The sequence below is a fragment of the Neophocaena asiaeorientalis genome, unplaced genomic scaffold (assembly GCF_003031525.2).
Source record: "Neophocaena asiaeorientalis asiaeorientalis breed wild unplaced genomic scaffold, Neophocaena_asiaeorientalis_V1.1 scaffold17, whole genome shotgun sequence".
Classification (NCBI taxonomy): Eukaryota; Metazoa; Chordata; class Mammalia; order Artiodactyla; family Phocoenidae; genus Neophocaena; species Neophocaena asiaeorientalis.
The window spans coordinates 517,513-541,108 of NW_020171802.1; the positions used below are offsets into that span (position 1 = coordinate 517,513).

Genomic DNA, 23,596 nt, shown 5'->3' on the forward strand with positions numbered 1-23,596 from the left:
CACTAGAGGTCAGGTGAGCCAAGGACCCAGGTGTGTGCCTCGGGGTGCTGCTGGCATTCCCTGTCCCAGAAATTACAGGATAGTTAGCATATCTGGCTCCGCCCACCAATGCCTGTAGAACCCTCCACTCACGTGCTGTGACAACAAAAATGTCTTCCCATGTTTCCAAACACTCCTCATGGACAATTAGAAGGCACCTTGTGAGAGCCATTGCCATTGAGTTTGGGGTGAAAGCCAGGGAAGGACAAGACCACAGTTCCTCTGTCCTACTGTGGCCGTCCCTCCTCAGGCCTCTTCCTGGGCCCCCAGGCTCTCCTCTCCTCAATCCCCATTCTTTTCCCCATGACATCACTTCCTGGGTTGACCAGTCAGTGTTGGGTTTTGAGGTTTAAATCTAAATATTATTGAGCTCCTTCTATGTGCCAGGGACACCATGGTGGACACAGCAGTCCAGGTTCCCCTCTCCTGGAACTTGCAGTGAACAAACAGGTGACACCAGGTGGGAGGTCCTTGAACAGGCCCCAAGTAGAGAGTTTGTTCTGGATAGAGGGAGGGCTCAGGGGAGGGGTGGGAAAGAGGACAGCAAGGGGTGCTTGGATCTGGAGAGAACATGCACCAAGCAATGGGTGAGACCAGGAAAAGGATGAGCTACTTTCTCTTGGGGGCAGAGAAGTGGGATAACAGGGATGTGAGTCCTGATGAGAAGAACTGGTCCTAGGGTTTTGGATACAACTCCTGTATGCAGCTGCGTCAGCACAGGGCAGTCTGCTGGGGCTGGCCATCTGCAGCTTGGTCTTTGGGTGCTGAGGTCAGCACAGGGAGAAGCCTTGGGGAGAGCCTGCTGACCGCTGCTCTGTGGCAAGCACAGGCTGACGGCTGACAGAGGAGTCAAGGGCCCCAGGAAGCCAGGGGGTGGGGGGGATGCATTTTGGAGGAAAGCCAAAGGAAAGGAAAGCTGGAGGCTCCAAGGTCAATGCCCCAGGCTTTCAGAAGGAGGGAAAAGCAGGAGGCATTCCATTGCTGAAGCACTGGCATTTGCAGAGCTGGGAGAGAGCTTGGTGGCTGGAGGGAAATCAGTGTGAGAGAAGGAAAGCTGAGAATCCCTCCCACTGACATGGGCTCTCATCTCATGAATACCCAGTGTGGGGTTTTTTTGTTTTTTTTTTTTTTTTAATGGACTTAAAAACTCAGTTTCTGATTCAGAAGAGGTTATTATTAAATTGAGAATATAAAACAAATTAGTGGAATCATCTAGTCCAACTCCCTAATAGACGAAGATACCAGGAAGGTGAAGACTTGGGCCCAGCACACACAGTGAGTGCCCTGGGGGGCAGCAGGGGCAGGCCTGGGTGCTGGGCTCCTTCACCCCCTGCTGTGGGCTCAGTGGTGAGAGTCAGGACCAGGGGTTGGCTCTCCGGTTTTCCCTGTATTGGGGTTTTTCCCCATACTTGGGGATCAACTCCATGGCCACAGCCCTGGCATCCTGACTCCCCAGGACAGCCATTATCAGCATCTTAGAGTGACTGCACCCAGTGACTTGATTTGAAACGGTGAAAGTTTTGGGTGGTATTGTCTTATATTACCATGAAGTATAAAGAATTTTATTTGGAAGCTTTTACTACCTTTGAGACAAGTATGAGGAAAGTTTAATTTAGAAAGGAAGCCTCAGAGAAAGACACATTTATGGGCAACTTCCAGAGAGGCAAGTTTCCACAGCTACTCCCCTGTTCAGAGTAGTTCCATCAGAGGAAGGCTACCAGCAGAACTAAGGAGCCCAACCTCAGGGTACCTTGCAGGAGAGCAAGCTATCCGCCACCCCACCTCCCATTTGCAAACTGGGCCAGATACGACCGTGGCACCAGTGGATATCCAAACTGTGTCTTACTCACGTCTCAGATCTCAGATGCATGAACAACAAGAACAACAAAAAACAGTTACTACAGAATACAGGTACGGGGTGTTATAAGTGATATATTACATATGCCCCTTTCCTGTTGTTTCACTCTCATACTGACTGAAATCCAAAAATGTCATTGTACAAAATTCTTACTTCACTAAAATGAAATTAAGTAGAACATTGAGCAAGGCATACTGCTGGCTGCCAAATCATCTCCCATCCAGAAGTACCTTCTGGTTTCCTCTCCCTCATGTGTTTCAACCTCCCTAGTACAGCTAACTGTTTATCTTTTTTTTTAAGCTACTGAGGGTTAACATATTACTGTATTAATCTAATTACAGTACCTTCCAAGAGCCTCAGTTCTTTAGGCTTAAATACCCACTGTCTCAGGCTATATTTTTTGCAAATATAGATTAGAGTTTGTTCCATTTTATTGCCTGCTATTTTTAAAAAACTTTTTAGGCTTTATATCTATCCAAAAATTGGAGAATTCCAAAGACTGACATTTTTATTGCATCAGTCTATTTACTAATTTCACGTATTACCAAGTTGGCATCCTCCCACGGCTCTGAATTCAGCATCCTGCTGGCATCCTTGTTAGCAGTCTGGTGGCCTGAGCCTGAGTTTTTGAGCACCTGCCATAGTGAACAGTTTGAGATCTGCCAACAGAGAGAGAGGATCACCCAGAGAGACAGACATGGCCTGTGCTATTCTGATCCCCAACAGCCCCTGAGTTTTAAAATAGCTTGTAAGCATGAAGGGACGTGAATGGGGAGGCTCTGGGGGTGGCAGGAGGGATGGATGCTGCTGCCATGGAGAGAGCGTTCCTGATGGAATTGAGCACTGAGGGTGGGGTGGGGTGATGCATCTTGGCCCCCAGGTGATGCTGCTGCTTGTGGGGCACAGACAGTCAGCTCTGTGTGAAAGGCAAGGGACGGACCTCATGCTGAGTTCAGTACATTTTTTTTTTTAGTGTGTTCGGTTCAGTCTACATTTTGTGAATACACACCTCATTCCAGTATGTATCCTGAACAGACAGACTGGGCCTCAAAGCCTGAGAAAATCATTCATTCAGTCATTCATTTAACAGACATTTATTGGACTACTTCTACTGGGTGGACACTGCCCTAGTTGTGAGGGGTCACAAGTCCCCCGAGCATTGGTCCTGTGAGAACTCAGCACCAGTCACAGTGCAGCAGCATGGGGAAAGGACTGTGCTGGAGTCGGGTGCGAGGGCCACCATCCCCGGGAAGAAGGATGTGAGGGATGGCCATGGGCTCACAGTGGGAGGAGGCCTTCAGCTGGAACAGACAAGCTGTGGCTATGCCCCTTCTACCTAGGCAAGGGTCCATTGGATTCACCTGTGGGCATGAGAGGCCCTGCTGGTACTATTTGGATCTCATCTGTCTGACTATCTTTAGCGAGTTGGGCTAGGGCACAGCCATCCTTGTGAAGGGGTGAGCCGCCCTTTGGCTTCTGATTTCAATATGACTTCTGACTGACATGGACAAGCAGGCCTCTGGTAGGAGGGCTGGGATGGGGGTAGGTGGAAACAAGGGGTCTGTCTGTGGGGCTCCCTCTCAGCATCACCTGCCACCTCCTGGCTCAGGAAGGAGCATTAGGAGGGAATACTGCCATATGCCAAGAGAAACCTTTGGACACCCTTTCTCCCTACATGCAGACTGGTGCTGGGTTATTCGTTACTGTCCCCAGACCCTTTATAGCAAAACCTGGGAACAAATTAAAGTCTATCAGGAGAGGATTGGGAGAGGAAATGGGAGAATTGGGAGAGGAAATTATATCATCAAGATGATGATATAATCCATTTATTGACAAAGAAAGATATCCACAGAGTGTTGACTGAAAATGCAGATTAAAAAATAGTGTTCATTGATCCCATGTTTGTGAATATTAAAGTGCATATGCCTGGGAGAGTATTTGGAAGAATATATACATGCTAACCATGGTGCATGGTGGGATCATGGCATATTCATTTTTTTCCTTTAGCTTATCTGTGTTTTCTGACTGTTCTCAGTGCTCATGTATCAGTTTTTATAATAAACTTATTAAAGAAAGAAAATATTTTGAGAAATAGCTCCTCAGTTTCCCCTCTTAAAATAAAACAAGGAGAATGGTATTTAAAATTATGCTAGTAGGGCTTCCCTGGTGGCACAGTGGTTAAGAATCTGCCTGCCAGTGCAGGGGACATGGGTTTGAGCCCTGGTCTGGGAAGATCCCACATGCCGCAGAGCAACTAAGCCTGTACACCACAACTACTGAGCCTGCGCTCTAGAGCCTGCAAGCCACAACTGCTGAGCCCACGTTCCACAACTACTGAAGCCCGTGCGCCTAGAGCCTGTGCTCCACAACAAGAGAAGCAACCACAATGAGAAGCCCGCGCACCGCAATGAAGAGTAGCCCTTGCTTGCCACAACTAGAGAAAGGCCGCGCACAGCAACGAAGACCCAACACAGCCAAAAATAAATAATTTTTAAAAAAATTATGCCAGTAGATGCATATCTACTAGATATGCATCTACTGGCATAGATTCTCAGAATTATCTCAATTCCTGAGATAATTCTCAGGAATTATCTATTCCTGAGAGTGATATACCATTCAGAGTGACTACCTACTTTGTAGATGCTCTACGGAAAGAAATAAAAATCTAAAGATTTTAGATTAAGATTTTAGATTTTAAACTCTAAAGAGTGGCTACTTGGTGTCACAAATGGCTTTGTGGACGCATTTTACTAAACTTTCAGAAAGCCGTTAATCCTTGTCTAACACATACAGTCTCAGAGAATAGAAAAAGAAAAAGCAACGCAATCCATTTTATGAAGCTAGTTTACTCTGACATCAAAATCAGACAAGGACTATACTAGGAGAAACTTATAGACCAATCTCACCTTTGAGCATAGTTGCAAAATGCTGAATATGATATTTATGAATATAGAATTCTTCAGTATATTAAATACATGATCAAGTAGGGCTTATCCTTGGAATGCAATGATGATTTAAATGAAAAGTCTCTTAATAACTGGTTAAATTCACATATTAAGAGATAAACCATATAATCATCTCAGTAGGTACAAAGAAAGTATTTGATAAAATTAGATATACATTTTTACCTTAAAACAAACAAAAGCCTTAGCAAACTAGGAACATAAGGAAGATTTCTTAATAAGTAGCATCCATCAAAAATCTACAGCAGACATTATACATGGTGGGGAAATTTTAGAAGCAACCCTGTTTAAGTCAAGAACAAGACAGGGATCCCAAATAGCACCCTTACTATTCAGCATTGTACTAGAGTTTCCCACCAGTGCAATAAGGGAAGAAAAAGAAATGGGAGGTAGAAGGAAACAATCATTTTGTGCAGGCAGTGTAGTTGTCCACATTAAAAAACCCAAGCAAGTTAGGACTAATAACAGAACTTAGCAAAATTTTTCAATTGGAGATAAATATACAGGAATCAGTTGGGTTCCTATACATCATTAATAACCATTTAGAAACTATAAGAGAAAAAAATTACACTTAGAGTAGCAACCAAAACTATTTGGTACCTAGAAGTAACAATAATGAAAGATATGCAAGAGCTTTATGGGGATGACTATAAAACATTATTGAAGAACAGAGAAGATGTTCTGACTAAATGGAGAGATATATCATGTTAATGGATGGGAAGCTTACGATCATAAAGATACCAGCTTACCTCAGATTAATACAAGGTGTTCATGGCATTTGGTCAAATGACCCAAAAATTCAGTTGAAGGAGTAAAGGCAAGAATAATCAAAACAGGGCTTCCCTGGTGGCGCAGTGGTTGAGAGTCCGCCTGCTGATGCAGGGGACACGGGGGACATGGGTTCGTGCCCCGGTCTGGGAAGATCCCACATGCCGCAGAGCAGCTGGGCCCGTGAGCCATGGCCGCTGAGCCTGTGCGTCCGGAGCCTGTGCTCCGCAACGGGAGAGGCCACAACAGTGAGAGGCCCGTGTACTGCAAAAAAAAAAAAAAAAGAATAATCAAAATAATTTCTAAGAAGAATAAAATGGGGGGAACTTCTCTATGGCCAATCAAGACTTATTATGAGTTACAGTTATTAGGAGAGTGTGGTTTTGGTACTGAAATAGACAAACTGACCAATAGAATAAAGTAAAAAACTCAGACCCACGCAATAAGGGAACTTGTTAAGAAGAAGGTGGCCTAACAGATCAGTAGCAGAAGGATGAACTATTCAATACATTGAATAAATTATGAGGAGAAAAATGTACCTCCTACAACATCCCCAAATAATTTCCAGATAGATTAAAGACCTAAATGTGAAAAGCAAAACCTTAAAACTTTTGGAAAATATATAAGACTCATTTATCAACTCATGGCAGGAAAGGATTCTTTTAACACAAAATATAAAAACCACTAACCATAAAGGGAAAGACTGATAAATTAGTTAAATTTAACTAGAGTAAAAATTTTAATTTCTATACAGTTAAAGACACGATAAATAAAGTTAAAAGGTAATGCTACAGACTGGGAGGAGATTTTTACAAGTCATGTGATCAGCAAAGAATTAGAATCCATAATACATAAAACCTCCTACAAATTAACAAGAAAAAGACATACAATCCAATTAGGGGGGAAATGACTACATGAATAAGCAATTCACAGATGAGAAAGACCTGACTGCTCAATACATACAAAAATATATTGAATCTCAGTAACAATCAGGAAAAGGCATATTGAAACAAGATACCATTTTGTACTTAGCAAATTGGCAAAAATTTTAAAGGTGGACTATCTGAAGTGTTGATGAGGAAGTAGATCCACAGGAACTCACACACTGCTGCTGGGAGTGAAAATTAGTGCAATCTCGCTGGAAGCAATTGGCAGCTGTGCTACAGGACTTGGAAGTTGTGTTCTAGGTATAGAACCTGGGAGGCTATTGTGTGTGTGCACAAGGAGACACGACTGTGGACTTATTTGCTTGCAGAAAGTGGAAATAATGTAAATGTCCATCAATAGGAAACATGGACAAAGAATATATTCATATAAGCAATGAAATGACTAATTAGATAAATCTTGCAAGAAAGATGTTGAATGAAGAGATGCAGAAGGATCTGTGCAATGTGACACCTTTAACTGAAGTTTACAAACACTCTGAACAATATAATGCTGATGCATGCATACTCATGAGGCAAACGTATAAAAACATGGATGAGACAAAAAGACACCTCGACTTCTGAAGTGCAATTAGATCTGAGGAGATAGAAGGGAAAGAAAGGGAGTTGAAAACAAAAGAAAGAGAGTTGAAAACAAAGAGGGCTTCACCCCCGCCTCTGTCTTTGAGGGCAGAATATTAAGATTTGTTCCATCTGGGTGGTGGCCATACAAGTAGAGTTTGTTATATTATCTTCTGTTTTGTCTGTATATTTGAAATGCTTCATGGTTTTTTATTTTATTTATTTATTATTATTTATTTATTTATTTTTTTGCGGTACGTGGGCCTCTCACTGTTGTGGCCTCTCCCGTTGCGGAGCACAGGCTCCGGATGCGCAGGCTCAGCGGCCATGGCTCACGGGCCCAGCCGCTCCGTGGCATGTGGGATCTTCCCGGACTGGGGCACGAACCCGCGTTCCCTGCATCGAACCCGCGTTCCCTGCATCGGCAGGCGGACTCCCAACCACTGTGCCACAAGGGAAGCCCCATGGTTTTTTAAAACATTAATTCTTCGGAGCAAAAAAACAGCTCAATCTCCATCTTAAAATGGGCAATAATTCAAAAACACATTTAAACTAATTGATGTTTATCACCTCAGGAATGGCAGTTTAGTGTGGCGGCTTGAAGCACGGGACTCTGGGGCAGTCTGCCTGGGTCTGAATTGAGCTCTGCCACTTCCCAAATGGTAGTTTTAAACAAGCTGCTTAATCTCCCTTTGCGTGGTTTCCTTGGATGTAAATTGATGATGATGATGATGATGATGGTGGTGGTGGTAGTGATATTGGTACATGCATGTTAAGTTGTTGCAAGGATACAATGAGTTACTGTGCATAATGCACTATATACATAGACTCTATTTTTATTTTATTATGCCTGAGTACGACCTACTATTCAGAGAGACACTAGTTTTTTTTTAGATGCAAAAGAGAGTGGGGGAGGGGATGAATAAGCTTTGTTTAAAGAAATCATGTAAGTAGATGTTGTTTTTAGTGATGATTGCTCTTCTACTGCAGTGAGACAAAAAATATCTCTCAGATCTCCAAAATTAACCTGTTGAGTTGGAGATGATTCACCCTGCCCCCCACCCCCACCCCAGTGACTTCTCAAGTATCTGCTTCAGTTAGCTCTGGTAAGTAAAATGATCACTCATTCACTTTTCAGAGCTAGCTGTAAAATCAATATGAAAAACAAAACCACCACGCAACTCTGTTCAAATATATAGAATGCCCTCTAAAGATGAGAGCTACATCTACCTTCAAGTTTTGATGAATAGGTAGTATTGTTCTATCACATCATAAGACTGGCTTTTTTTGTATTTAAGAAAAAAATTATGAAATGTAAATCTTGTTGCTAGATAGGAATTTTAATTGAGGCATGATTAATGTCTCAAATAAGTGAGAAATCACAGTCATTAGGGAGCCTGGGAAAATCTTCTAAAAGCAGATGCAGGAAGGCAAGGATTGCAGGCTTTGTCTAGATTTGATTTGACTCAACTGCAGCTCTCTTACTAGCCTCGGAGCTTTGAATGAATTACTTAAATCTGCTGTTCCTCAGTTTCCTTATCTATAAAATGGGACTTATTACAGTCTTTCTTTGGCAGACCTCTTGTGAGGATCAAATACATAGTATATACTACCTCAGGTACATAATCTGTGCTCAGTAGTTAACATTATCTCTGACATGATTATTAATTGAACTATGAATCCCTCAGTGCGAATGAATGAGTGGATTGGGGGCATCTACGACAAAATGAGATAATGAGCTGGAAGGTCTTACAGCTGACCCTGCCAAAATTGCTTCACTTCACCTGAAACGATGTTATTTCAAGGCCCAGGAAATTTTTTTGAAATGAAAAAAAAAAGTCTTCATCTTGAATGTCATCAAATGCTGGTTTTAAAGTGTAATTACTCAGTGTAAGGTGTCACAATGATCTGAATCTGCTTTCCTATAAGAAACACCCTGTTTTGTCTACTATTGCATGCCCTTTCTCAGCACCCTAAAACATCCAGTATTAACTAGGAAATTTCATCATATCTGGTCCCCCCAAAACACTCAAATCCTCACTCCTGACTGCTGGATGAATGAATGTCTAGGACTGAGCAGCCACCCAGGGCAAAGCAAAACTCTGTGCCTGTTCCCAGGCCTGACCCAAAGGCAAGATTTCAGGGGCACCCAAGCCCGAGCTAGAGGCAGGACGACTGGCCACATGAAGGGTAATGCAAAGTGGTGAAGACTGGCTAATGCAACACCCCTCCCCTGCATTTGGCTGTCTCTAGCAATTCAATCCTTCCTCCTTCCACTCTCCACCCCAATCCTACTGTACCCAAGCCTGCCTCTCACTTCCTATCCTCATTTTAAAATAATCCATTTTCTTGGTGGGGAAGGAGGGGCGATTTGGTGGTGGGCCACGAAGGGGAGAGAGAAGCCCTAGGAGGGCTATCATGTGGTTCTGACTAACTTGATCCCCAGCAAGCTTTGAACACAGAGTACATTTTAACCACTGAAGTAGGAATTTGCATTTTAAAGGAATAACCTGTTTATCCCTCGGGATCTTTTTATTTTTTAACATCTTTATTGGAGTATAATTGCTTTACAATGGTATGTTTGTTTCTGCTGTATAACAAAGTGAATCAGCTATACATATACATATATCCCCATATCTCCTCCCTCTTGCGCCTCCCTCCCACCCTACCTATCCCATCCCTCTAGGTGGTCACAAATCACCAAGCTGATCTCCCTGTGCTATGCAGCTGCTTCCCTCTAGCTAGCTATTTTACATTTGGTAGTGTATATATGTCCATGCCACTCTCTCACTTCATCCCAGCTTACCCTTCCCCCTCCCTGTGTCCTCAAGTCCATCCTCTACGTCTGCATCTTTAATTGGCTAATTATTTAGGGAAACTAGGTCTTTTCACCATCAATTGCTTGATGGATAGGGACATGGTTTGAATGGGGAAATGGGGAGCTCAGGGTAGAACATGTTGAGTTGGAGGTGCCTACTGTACAGGCTCATGTGACCATCTCTACCTAGATGCCCCCCCGGAACCCCTCGAACTCAGCGTGCTCAGGACTGAAGTCACCTTCCCCACACATGCTCCCAGATGCCTGTTTCAGTTGGTACTGCCTAATGTTCCCCACCCCACATCTCCCAAGCTAGAGGAAGCACTCAGCATCACCCCTGACGCATCCCTCTCCCCCAAAGTCACACAGTCTGTTCCTTATTGCCTCTCCCCGTCACCCACAGGACAAGCTAAGATCAAAATCACAATAGGTCTGTCTTGCTAATTGCTGTGGCTTCCTACTGCCTTGGGGAATATCTCGAGGCAAGTAAAAGTGTGTAAAATCCATATTTCAAACCATCTTATTAGAATTTTTGAAATTTTTATAGCCCATTTCTTGTTTGATCTGACTAGATCAGTACTGTTACCTTATAATTTGGCTGCAGAAAAGCTCTTACGATGAGGAGGATAATCGTCAGCTCTGCCATGTTCTTGCCATTTACTTGTGCTGGCATGATTAGTGTATTGTCTTCAGGCCTCAGTTTTGTTTCTTGCAGGAATCTTTTGAAATCATTGGTCCATTTCATAAGGGTTAGTTTAGTTAGAACTAAATAATATAATCAGTGAGTCTGTTTAACCAAGCACACGCAAACATATGCCAAAAAAAATCAAAACTGCTGAAAGGCAACAAACAAATGAGAGAGACACACTAAAATACTCCCCGGGAAACAGGGGGATCTTCCCCTTTCCTTAGAATGCCACACACCAGTGGGTCCCAAGGTTAGCCTGAATGTTAAATATTAGTAAAGCTTAACCCATCTCATTAGAAAACAAGGAAACAGAAATAAAGGTTCTAATGTTTTCATTTTGCACACGCCCTCAGAGTGCCTGGTGGAAGCTGCAGCCCTTCAAGTCACGGTGACCCACTGACAGGACCCACAAGCTGCTTGCTTCTTACTGCAGTCAGTGGAAATCTGGGGACCTCAGGTCTTCTCAGCATCAGGGGTGAGCCCAGGGGACATGTCCTCAAGGCTCTCTTGGAGGGTGGGGAAGAGACCAAACCTAAGAAAGCCTCAAGGGTGTGCTGGATTAACCCCCAGTCAGAAAAGTCTATTTCCTATCCCTCCTAGGTCATCTAAGTTTTACTGTGATGCCTTTTAAATTATCCCAAAGTACCTTTCTTAAGCCTAGAAAAGGCCATCTCATTCAAGTATGACAGGGATTAGACCTAAAAGGCATTTTTCATGAGCTGCCAAGCATTGATCATTTTCTGTGGGGGGAGGGAAGGATCAAGATTTTGCTTGTCTCTAACTCAAAGATCCTAACATCCCTTGACCATTTCACTTCATTGTACCTCCTCCAGTGCCGTCTTTTTTCTTTAATACTCCGGCAGTATACAAACCACAGTCTTACTATACAAGGGAAGGAAAATGTTCTCCAGTTTGACTCCACTGGAGATGCAACACCTCAGTTAGTCTTTCTGGAAACTGTAACAGTGTTAGGTTTGCATTTCAAAAAACTACTTAAGGTTCCTTAATAGTTTTGTCCCCATAGCTACATAGGGACCTAGAACTTAAGCAGAGGCAATGTCTTCTCTAGAAGGTGTTGTATCCTTGTCATGGATATCCCATCCTGCAGACCACCTCACCCCCAGAGCCAACCCCTTCCTTATCATTCATCCAGAGAACCGACCAGGAAGCAGGAAGGGAGGGGGGAGGGTATTACTCTCCCCCGGCTCCTGGCCCCTTATTGGCTGTGAAGGATGGAGCTTAAGGGACATGACTGGCCCAATCAGCTTTTCTGGGTGCCTGTGCAGGTGAGCAGGACAGGTGCTCATTGTGAAAGTTCACATTCAAAGTAGTTTGTAAGGCCGCTCCGTCTCAAGGAAGCTTGCTTGAACTTTATTTCCAACAGTTAAATGTAAGTGATTGAGTGCCAGAAACTTGGACTACCTCAAATCACCCTTTGCCCAGGCCTTCCCCTCCCCATGCCCCAGAGACTCCCCTCCCACCTTCCTTGTACTCTGGACCTTGGACTTTGACAGATGGTGCTTATTAAGCACCACAGATTGTTTTTCTCAGGGTACCGTCTCCACCCCTAACTTCTACTTAACATTTTTAGCTAACTCTCTTCCTTGCCATTATCCTAAGCCGTTTACAGAAGTGAAGTGATATTGTGTGAGTGCTATTAGATAACTTTATAATTTTGAAACAGCTATCCATCCTCATAATGCAAGTTTTCCACACACTCCTTAACCAGAGGTAGAGAAGTTACCAAGTCCTGAGAGTAAGGAGAGAAGAGCTGAGTCTGTCCCCTAGCCCCTCTCTGCCACAATCCCTCCTGGCTTGATGCTCAAAGCTCCTCTCTGGGCTGTAACTGACAGCTGAGAGCCTGTCATCTTTCATAACTATCATTTATATTTCCCGGAATGTATTACTTTGCCCTTACCATGCTGAAGTTCATCTGCCTCTTTTCTGCCCACTCACCCTTGACTTGGTAAGATCTTCCTGCTGTTTATCACCACCAGCTTGGCATTTCACCATCCGGGAGAGCTTAGTGTTTTCTAGAAACGTGGAAACATCACCTGTGCTACAGCTGAACATCATTTATAGAAGCATCAGCTCAGACTAGCCCCAGCATTTTTCCATGCAGTGAAGGGCCCACTTAAATTATCTTTTGCCTTCTCTCTTCAAACTAGTTCACTACCATTGTCACACCATTTTCCCAACATAGTTCTGGTACTTTTTCTTTCCTTGTAATGTTCCAAGGGTGCTTATTCTCAGAGCACTGACTCCATAATCCTTTCATCTGAGCTTCTCCATCAGATTTGGTTTAAGGAAGCCCGTTTTTTCCTACAAGGATGAACTTTGCAGCTTCCTCAGTCTCCTCTCCTTGTGCTAGTTAGGTGAGCTGCATAATAATAGCTGCATAATCACATTTTTATTTCCATTCTCAGAGATTCTAAGCTACTGTAAACAATCCCTTACTTTTCATGGCTGGGAAATGGGAACTTTTGTTCAAAAATGGTTCAGAGAATCATTGCTGGCTAAAAGAGCCTTCTTAAGGCTTGTACGCAAGAAAAAAAGAATAGTTTTTGCCACGACCTATCCTAGATCTTCCCTGTGTTTCCCACAAACAAACATGTGCATGCCAGTTAGGCCTGTTTCCCCAGGTATCCCAACTGCACTCCTGACTTTGGCTTCCAAAGCTCACACTCTTCCTCTCAGCCCATAGTGTTCCTCCCTGATGGGTCACCAACATGGTCCCTCTGTAAAAGGTGGAGACAGAAGGATGGATGGAAGGAAACAAGCCCAAGATTTCCATCTACAAAAAGTCTGCCCCACCCAGCTCTCCCTCAGTGCACACACTCTCCCTTAAATCGTGTGTGCGTGTTGGAAACAGTACTGGCTCTCCAGCCCTCCCCCTGGGAGTTGTCAGAGTTGACCAGATTGGTGTCTTGATGTTATTTCATCAAATAAATAACAAAACTACACAGGTATCTTTACTACAGGACTTCTCAGAGCCTTTAATAAGCTACCTGGTATGGCACACCATGAAAAGCCAGCCACAATGTGTAGTCATCTACAAACTCATTTAGCTCACCACAAAACTTTCTCCCCTGGAACATCTGATGGGACTAGTATTCTGTAAGATACACATTGGGGCATGCCGTGATCAGTGGGCCCTACCTTCAGCATGTCAGAATCATGCTGAATGTTAGAGAGCTTGTGATTACTGGCCCTACTCCTAAAGATTTTAATACTGACAGTCTGGAGTTAAGTGTGGGAATCTACTTGCTTGTTGTTAAAGCTTCCCTTATAATTTGATGATCTGTAATTCCTCTGCTCTAGCCTCTTGATTGTTGGGCTTCAGAGATTTGATACCTGTGACCCTCCTGAGCCCACACCATAGAAGCTTGTACCTCAAGTCCCTTTGTAGGTAAATAACATGTTCTTTTACAAGAGAAATAGCTGAGAACATATGAGGGAAACCACCCAAGGCCTTTGTGATTGGGGGAAAATTGCTGGCCTGTTTGGATAACTTTAGAAACCACTCCCTGATATTGTAGCCATCCCCATGTATCCACATTCAAGTCTACCTTCAGAGCCCATAGAGCTTCCCCCAGCTGTTCTCACTCATGCCAATTTGGGCTGTTTCACATATTTAAGTATTTTGTTTCATTTGTCTATATCTCTCCTTCCTGCAGGACAATATTCAGAGTAGGACCCAATTAAATATTGGGGGGTGGGAGGACGTCCCCCATAGCACTTCTTACAGAGTTGAACAAATAGTAAATGCTCAATAATTGCAGAGCAACCAAGGGACAAAAGAAACCTTGGCCCAAAAGAGACCCCCCCCACAAAAAAAAAGGTTGAGATTGACTCTAGAATTTAAAGTAGAGAAGGGGGCTTCCCTGGTGGCGCAGTGGTTGAGAGTCCGCCTGCAAATAATTGCAGAGCAACCAAGGGACAAAAGAAACCTTGGCCCAAAAGAGACCCCCCCCCCAAAAAAAAAAGGTTGAGATTGACTCTAGAATTTTAAAGTAGAGAAGGGGGCTTCCCTGGTGGCGCAGTGGTTGAGAGTCCGCCTGCCGATGCAGGGGATGCGGGTTTGTGCCCTGATCCGGGAGGATCCCACATGCCGCGGAGCGGCTAGGCCTGTGAGCCACGGCCACTGAGCCTGTGCGTCCGGAGCCTGTGCTCTGCAACAGGAGAGGCCACAACGGTGAGAGGCCCGTGTACCGCAAAAAATAAGTGTGGCAACAAGAGTATACAGCTTACCCTGCTGAGATGATAGGATCTTCAATATTAGGTATGTATCATCTTCCTCCCTCTGGAATTTTTCCTTTGTTACTTCCCTGTTCTTCATTTTTTAGGTCAATGATAATATGTATCACTAGTGGCTCAGGAATAGGGTGACCAACTTGTCTCAAGTTGTCTGGACTTTTCCAATTTTAGCCCTGAAAGTCTACCATGCAGGAAACCCCTCAATCCTGGCAAATCAGGGCAGTTGGTAACTCTACTCAAAAAACACAGTTTTCTGGGACTTCCCTGACCGTCCAGTGCTTCCACTGCAGGGGGCACAGGTTCAATTGCTGGTCGGGGAACTAAGATCCCGCACGCCTTGCAGTGCGCCAAAAAACAAAAAAACAACAATGAATAAACCAGAGTTTCCTGACCAGATAAAACTGAGAAATGCTTTACCACACTCTACTCACCTGAAGTAGTTTCCTAGAGCTACTGTAACAAATTACCACAAACTCAGTGATTTAAAACAACATAAATTTATCATCTCACAGCTTTGGAGGTCAGACATCCTAAATGAGTTATACAGGTCTGAAAATCATTGTGTCAGCAGGGCTGCATTTTTTCTGGAGGCTCTAGGGGTAATCTGTTCCCTTGCCTTTTTCAGCTTCTAGAGGCTGCCTATGTTCCTTGGCTGGCGGTTCCCTCCTCCATCTTTGAAGCCAGCCATTTTACATCCCTTCGATCCTCTCCTCCCATCACCACATCTCCTTTTCTGACTCTCTCTCCCTCTTTCACTGATAAAGGCCCCTGTGATTGCATCAGGCTCACTGGCTAATCCAGGGTGATTTCTCCATCCCCAAATCCTTAACTTTAGTCATGTCTGCAAAGTCTCTTTTACCAGATGAGGTAACACACGCACAGGTTCCAGGACTAGGATGTGGACATCTTTGGGGGTCATGATTCTGCCTACCATACCCACGCCTCTCTGACAGTTGATAAAACACCCTAATCAATTAAAGAAATATATATTTTTTTTTTTAAGAAATATTTTAAAAGTCTTACAAGATTCTGTTTAATGTTGCTTAACCCAGTGTTTTCCAAACTTATTTGATCAAGAAACTTTATTCAGAGAGTACTATGAGAAGTGAAATGAGTCGGTCAGGGAAAGGCAAATACTGTATGATATCACTCATGTGGGATCTAAAACATACAGCAACAAACTAGTGAATATAACAAAAAAGAAGCAGATTTACAGATACAGAAAACAGACTAATGGTTACCAGTGGGGAGAGGGAAGAGGGGAGGGGCAAGATAGGGGTAGAGAATTCAGAGGTACAAACTATTATGCAAAGAATAAGCTACAAGGATATATTGTACAACATGGGGAATATAGCCAATATTTTATAATTATAAATGGAGTATAACCTTTAAAAAAAAAAAAACCTCTTTACTCCCCTCCCCAGACTAATGGTTACTAGTGGGGAGAGGGAAGAGGGGAGGGGCAAGATAGGGGTAGAGAATTCAGAGGTACAAACTATTATGCAAAGAATAAGCTACAAGGATATATTGTACAACATGGGGAATATAGCCAATATTTTATAATTATAAATGGAGTATAACCTTTAAAAAAAAAAAAACCTCTTTACTCCCCTCCCCCACCCCCATCCCCCAAAGAACACCACTTAACATCTCATGGAATGCTGCTGCTCTTACAAAAGAGCAGGACTCAAACTGGTGTGCACACCACGGAGAGACCAGAGACTTTCCATGCGATGAGCAGATGAGGAGAGTTTTGGGGGAACTGATTTATAAATCCAATTCCTCTTTCTCACTTCAATACTCTTTTCTTATATAAATGTATTTAATTTTTTTTTTTTTTGGCTGCGTTGGGTCTTCGTTGCTGCGTGTGGGCTTTCTCTAGTTGCAGCGAGCAGGGGCTACTCTTCGTTGCGGTGCGAGGGCTTCTCATTGCGGTGGCTTCTCTTGTTGTGGGGCACATGCTGTAGGCGTGCAGGCTTCAGTAGTTGTGGCACACGGGCTTAGTTGCTCCATGGCATGTGGGATCTTCCCAGACAAGGACTTGAAGCTGTGTCCCCTGTGTTGGCAGGCGGATTCTTAACCACTGCGCCACCAAGGAAGCCGCAATACTCTTCGAAATTCATCTGTCAGAGCAACAATCTGAGGTCACAGGGTGGTGAACTTTCCTTCTTTCCACTGTTTCAGTCATGGGGTTCCCACCCATAAGGAATCTTATTGCAACAAATACATTTTCCTGGGTTGGAAAACCTGGTCAAACAAAGGGATGATGTGAAGCTTTGGTGTTGGTGATGCCTCTCTTAATCAAAGCACTATAACCTGCCCCTACCCCATCTCATTTGGAGGTGCATTTCCATTAAAACTTTATTTTTTATGTTTAGTATTTATCAAAAGTTTAATACTTGTACCCAAAATAATTAGAATGATAACTCACTCCAGAAGGAATTTTTTTAAGGACTGGAGATTTTGATCACTGGAATCGTCTTTTAATTTAAATTTCAATATGTATGGATCCTTTGGTTATAGAGAATTATGACAGATTGATCAAATAAAACATTTTCAAGCATAAAAACAGATATCAAGTTAAAGTTTCTGAATGTCATAGAATAGAGATACAATTTCAAGGAGAAAAAAGAATAATGTAGCAACTCTAATTTTTTTTAACATCTTTATTGGAGTATAATTGCTTTACAATGGTGTGTTAGTTTCTGCTTTATAACAAAGTGAATCAGCTATACATATACATATATCCCCATATCCCCTCCCTCTTGCGTCTCCCTCCCACCCTCCCTATCCCACCCCTCTAGATGGACACAAAGCGCCGAGCTGCTCTCCCTGTGCTATGTGGCTGCTTCCCACTAGCTATCTACTTACATTTCGTAGTGTATATATGTCCATACCACTCTCTCACTTCGTCCCAGCTTACCGTTACCCGTTCCCATGTCCTCAAGTCCGTTCTCTACGTCTGCATCTTTATTCCTGTCCTGCCCCTAGGTTCTGGAGAACCTTTTTTTTTTTAGATGACATATATATGTGTTAGCATACGGTATTTGTTTTTCTCTTTCTGACTTAATTCCACTCTGTATGAGTCTCTAGGTCCATCCACCTCACCACAAATAACTCAATTTTGTTTCCTTTTATGGCTGAGTAATATTCCATTGTATATATCTGCCACATCCTCTTTATCCATTCATCCGATGATGGACACTTAGGTTGCTTCCATGTCCTGGCTATTGTAAATAGAGCTGCAGTGAACCTTGTGGTACATGACTCTTCTTGAATTATGGTTTTCTCAGGGTATATGCCCAATAGTGGGATTGCTGGGTCGTATGGTAGTTCTATTTTTAGTTTTTTAAGGAACCTCCATACTGTTCTCCATAGTGGCTGTATCAATTTACATTCCCACCAACAGTGCAAGAGGGTTCCTTTTCTCCACACCCTCTTCAGCATTTATTGTTTGTAGATTTTTTGATGATGGCCATTCTGACCGGTGTGAGGTGATACCTCATTGTAGTTTTGATTTGCATGTCTCTAATGATTAGTGATGTTGAGATCCTTTCATGTGTTTGCTGGCAATCTGTATATCTTCTTTGGAGAAATGTCTATTTAGGTTTTCTGCCCATTTTTGGATTGGGTTGTTTGTTTTTTTGACATTGAGCTGCATGAGCTACTTGTAAATTTTGGAGATTAATCCTTTGTCAGTTGCTTCGTTTGCAAATATTTTCTCCCATTCTGGGGGTTGTCTTTTTGTCTTGTTTATGGCAGCAGCTCTAATTTTTAAAGGAGAGCTTGCTCCTGTCATTTTAAAACGGACAATAATGGATGTTGTATCACTGTGGTATGTGGTATGTACACTGGACACTTTTAAAAGAATAATTTAACACATTGATTTTAAAGTATCAATATTTATAATATCTAGACATTTAATCTACTTAGAAATTCTAACTATTTAACCATAAGGTGAAAAATACTTGCTGTCAAGTTAAAAAATATGCAAGGAGGCACTAGCTTTTCAAAATTCTTATGGGGCTGTAACAGCAAAAGGTGTGATGACCACTGCTCTGGATAAAACTTCTGGGAATGCTGGTGGTGAAAAGAGCAGGGTTTGGAATCCAGCTAGCAGGGAAGCCTTGGTTAAAAACACCAGCTTCACCCAGCTCTTAGGGTTAAAGCCATGAAGTGCCTGGCACAGAGCCAGTGCTTCCTCATTCAACAACAGCTGCCGTGGGCCACCAATGCCCTGGGCTTGGGATGTCCAGTGGGGCTTGGACACAAATCCCTGCTCCCACAGAGCTTACATTCCAGTGGACACACAGTTGATCTGTTGCGTCTGTGTAAATGCGTGTGTGCTGCATTTCCAGAGAACCTCTTCAAATACCTTCTTCTCAAGCAGTTTTTAGGAGTTGTGTCTACAAAGAAATGACTCATTTTTTGATATTCCAGAACAGATCCATCTAGATTCCATTGTTCCCATCAAAATAATCACCTAAGGAGGCATATACTTATTTCGGTGACAGGGCCAAAGCTCAAAGTCTTTAAGTTTCTCCTGTGGAACTGATTTCAAAGCATACAGCACAATCTTTTAAACATCCTTAATGCTGGTAAATATTTGTTTGGGGAGGAGGAATTTGATGTTTTTGGAACAAAGGTTATTTACACAAAGGTCTGGGTGACCACGGTAGATGATCAGACCGGGCAGAAATATTATTTGTCTCAAACTCTGGAAGGGCATAAATCTCACCGTAAGGAAAAGTCAAGAATTACTGTTTATTCCCTTCACACTGAAGCTGAAGGGAAAATCCTGGCTGTATCAGGGTCACTTGCTCCAAAGTTGCTTAAAGAGTCTATGGTCTCAGACTTTTAGGAGAGAGCTTCCTGGGGCTGTGGGAGACCCGTGGTGCCTGCTGCTTTAGTTCTGCTGATCCCACTTTAGTGACCCCACTCAAGGCCATGACCCTGCAGCTTACATCTGGAAGAGGTCCGTTAGCAGAAGTAGCTGTCCTGGAAAGACCCAGGGCCGAGGGAGCAAGGCTGGGCTGGGAGGGAGGGAGTCAGTCCATGAGGAGATATGCGGGTGGAGGAAGTGCTGCGGCGTATGTCTGAATTGTGTTTAAGTGTTAACTGAGTCCGTGTCTGCAAGACCTAAGCACCAGGGATTAATAGCATTCCACTGAGGGGATGGGTCTGAGGTGGGCAGAGGGGGTGGGATATGAGTTGGGGAGGGGCCAGACAGGATTGCAAAAGCTAGTATGTGTGGCCACCTGTCTGTCCATGCTGCCTGTCACTTCCATGTTGCCACAGAGCACTGGACAAAAACTCTAGAGATCCTAGAGCCGTCAGTTCTCAAAGGAAAATTTATTCTTCTGCGGTATTATTCTGGCATTTAACTTAACAAACACCATTCCATCCCTGTGCCCAGAACTGAGCTAGGTGCTGTAGGAGATGTTGTCTCTGTCCTCCAGTGACTTGAATGTCCTTGGGAAGATAAGAACGATGCACACACGTACTGCTGACTGTCAAATATCAGTTCCAGCTAACTGGTGACTTCATGGAGTAGTCGATCCAATCTAAGACACCATTGATTATAAGATGCCTTTTATGCTCTTAAGAAAGAAGAAAATGCTGCCAATTAAACTGCAAATGGTTGCATTCTTATTGCTTAGAATTTTTATTTTACACTTATTGAAAGATCCCTTTTAGACTTACTTGTACATAGTGTTATTTCTTTTAACATAATTGTTCTCATTCGTTCATAAAGTGGAAAGTAACGGGGAAATAAAGTGGCTTTGGTTTTTCTAAGCTTCCTCACATTCAGGGTACTTCTGTACTCAGCTGAAGCATCTTTGCTTGGAACTGTTGATGTCTGTGTTTCCCACAAAATGTGGTTCTGTGTGCCATCGAGAACGTTGGTGAGCAACATTTCTTACAAGAGTACTCATGACTTATTCCAAATCTGTCTCCTATTATGTAAACTGATGCACACACAGGTAATGCAACCACAGCACAAGTACCACCTCGCAACAGTGACTATAAGACACATCCCAATTTCCAAGATATCAAACATGAAAAAAAATACATCTTAGACTCAATGAAATATGAATTCTGAGAGTCAGTCAACAAACACTACCACGGGGCTTCCCTGGTGGCACAGTGGTTGAGAGTCCGCCTGCCGATGCATGGGACACGGGTTCGTGCCCCGGTCCGGGAAGATCCCACATGCCGTGGAGCGGCTGGGCCCGTGAGCCATGGCCGCTGAGCCTGCGCGTCCGGAGCCTGTGCTTTGCAACGGGAGAGGCCACAACAGTGAGAGGCCCGCGTACCGCAAAAAAAAAAAAAGAAAAGAAAAAATACTACCGTGATCAACCACCCAGGTCTGTCCTAAGAATGGGGTTGGCATTGGTGCTACGTTCTTATCATTAAGCAATAATTTCCTTCTGTAAATTTGCAAAACTGAATAGTTTCCTGGGCAGTAATCATTGTAGGGAGTTCTTTGTGAGCAAATAGAGTCAAGGAGGCTTTTTGCATGAAGTAAGTCAAAAGCGTGAGATTTGGCCCGGACATGAGGAGACCACGTCTAGAGAGGAAAGAGCACAATTTAAAAGGTTCAAGAGGGTAGACAAGCATGTCATGTGGCAAGCACAGTGGAGTAACCGGGCTGGGGTGGGGTTCCATAAAAGAGTCGTGGGGTATGAAGGCATGAATTTTTGCTGTAAGAACGTAAGCTCAAGTTAGTATGTTTCACTTGTAGAAACATAATAAACAGTTCCAGTATTTCTATAACTTTTATTTCTTTTCTTACCATAGGTCCTGATGTTTTTAGTTCAAAGAACCTTGCCCTTCAAGCCCAGAAGAAGATTCTGAGCAAAATAGCCAGTAAAACTGTGGCCAACATGCTGATTGATGACACCAGCAGCGAGATCTTTGATGAGCTCTACAAAGTCACCAAAGAGCACACACACAACAAGAAGGAAGCCCACAAGATCATGAAAGACTTAATCAAGGTGGCGATCAAAATTGGGATCCTCTACCGGAACAGCCAGTTCAGCCAGGAGGAGGTTGTTATCGTGGAGAAGCTCAGGAAGAAACTGAACCAGACAGCCATGACAATCGTCAGCTTCTATGAGGTAGAATACACCTTCGATAGAAATGTGCTCTCCAAGCTCCTACATGAGTGCAAGGACCTGGTGCATGAACTGGTACAGAGACACCTGACACCCAGGAGCCACGGGCGCATCAACCATGTCTTCAACCACTTTGCTGATATGGAGTTCCTCTCTACCCTTTATAGCCTGGATGGAGACTGTAGGCCCAACCTCAAGAGGATTTGTGAAGGAATCAATAAATTGCTAGATGAGAAAGTCCTCTGAATGCCTTCCCTCCTCCTGGACTTGGCTGCATTCGTGTTACAGCACCCAGCGTGTTCCAGGTGAGAATCAGGAAAACAAGAAGAAACCCTTGTCAAAGATGCCCATGTTCTGTCCTGTTCATCCCTCTGATGTTGATGCTAGATTGAGCTCAGGTGTGTTTATCACCTAAGCTCTCTGCTGAGGTCTGTACTTAAAATCTCCTTTGTTTGCAAGCCCAAAGGACATCTCATCTATTCTAAGCAGAAAAGCTGCCCTACTCATCTAGGTGGGCCCAGTTCATCTTGTGGAATGGAAGGAGCCCTGGACCAGGGGTCAGAGGACATTGGTTTGGTTCCCAGCTCCATCGGTTACAATCTTGCCCTCTGGATCCTGGAACCATCATGCCCACCTGCCTACCTCCCAGGGCTGCTGTGAGGATCAAATGAGATTATGTTCATGCTTTTAAAAACTAATAAAAGGTCTAACTAGTTTCTCTTTGGCATGTGGCAGGGATCAACCTGGATCTAGACTATTAAGCAGCAGAGAAAAGAACAATAGTTTCTAATGGGCTGGGTTTGCAATTTGTCTCTAGATGTGCTGTTTCAAACAAAATAAAAATGAATCCAAAGGTGTGAAAAAGTATAGCTGCAAACTGGAAAAATATTTTTCAAGAGCTATGTTTTTTAGGTCTTAGATGTGCAGGTTTATGGTCCTGCAGAGGGAAACTTTCTGGAGTGGGGAGGGGGAGAATGGAGAGAGAGTTTCCCACCCATCATGCAGAAGCAGAGAAGAACTGTGCTCCCCCTGCCCCTGCAGGACTGGCCTCTCCCCATCTGAGGGGCACCATCCGGGAGGCACAGGGAAGGTTTATGCTGGCACGCACAGGAGAGTTGGGCAGAATGAAGCCCTATCCATCTTTCTTGGTCTTTCACAGTCGTTCTGTGCTGTTTTCTCTGGTTTGTTAATAAACTGAAATTACCCTTCAAATAAGAGGTTTTGGAGTTGTGATTCAAAAATCAAATTCCTTGGAGTTAGATACAGTGTTAGGAATAATGGGATTGAAAGGAAGAAGACAATGAAGAGTAAGAGCTTTGCACTCAGACCCTAAGGGAAAGTAGCCCCTGGGGTAGCACGTATAGGGTGGAGCCTGTTCCCCTGGTTAGTGGGGAGCTAGTTCATAGACACTGTGACCGCCTTTTCTGAATGTCTCAAATCCTTGCTTTCACACAAAATATTTAATGCCTTATAACGTTGTCTGGAGGACACCACCTTAAGAGATTTGCCCTTCCATCATCACCTCCTGTCCTGTTATGCTTCTCCTGTATCTGATGATAATGCAAAAATACTATATTAGCTC

At 43.5% G+C, this 23,596-nt stretch overlaps 1 protein-coding gene across 1 annotated transcript in view; it reads left to right on the forward strand.

Annotated features, from left to right (window-relative positions):
- The window catches only part of TNFAIP8L3 (TNF alpha induced protein 8 like 3), a 40,474-nt gene extending 17,261 nt beyond the window's left edge, over window positions 1-23,213 (forward strand). Inside the window, exon 2 of the mRNA XM_024741854.1 lies at window positions 21,698-23,213. Coding sequence (XP_024597622.1) covers window positions 21,698-22,260 — 563 coding nt within the window. The 3' untranslated portion in view covers window positions 22,261-23,213. The remainder of the gene's footprint in view (window positions 1-21,697) is intronic.
- Window positions 23,214-23,596: the final 383 nt, after the last annotated feature.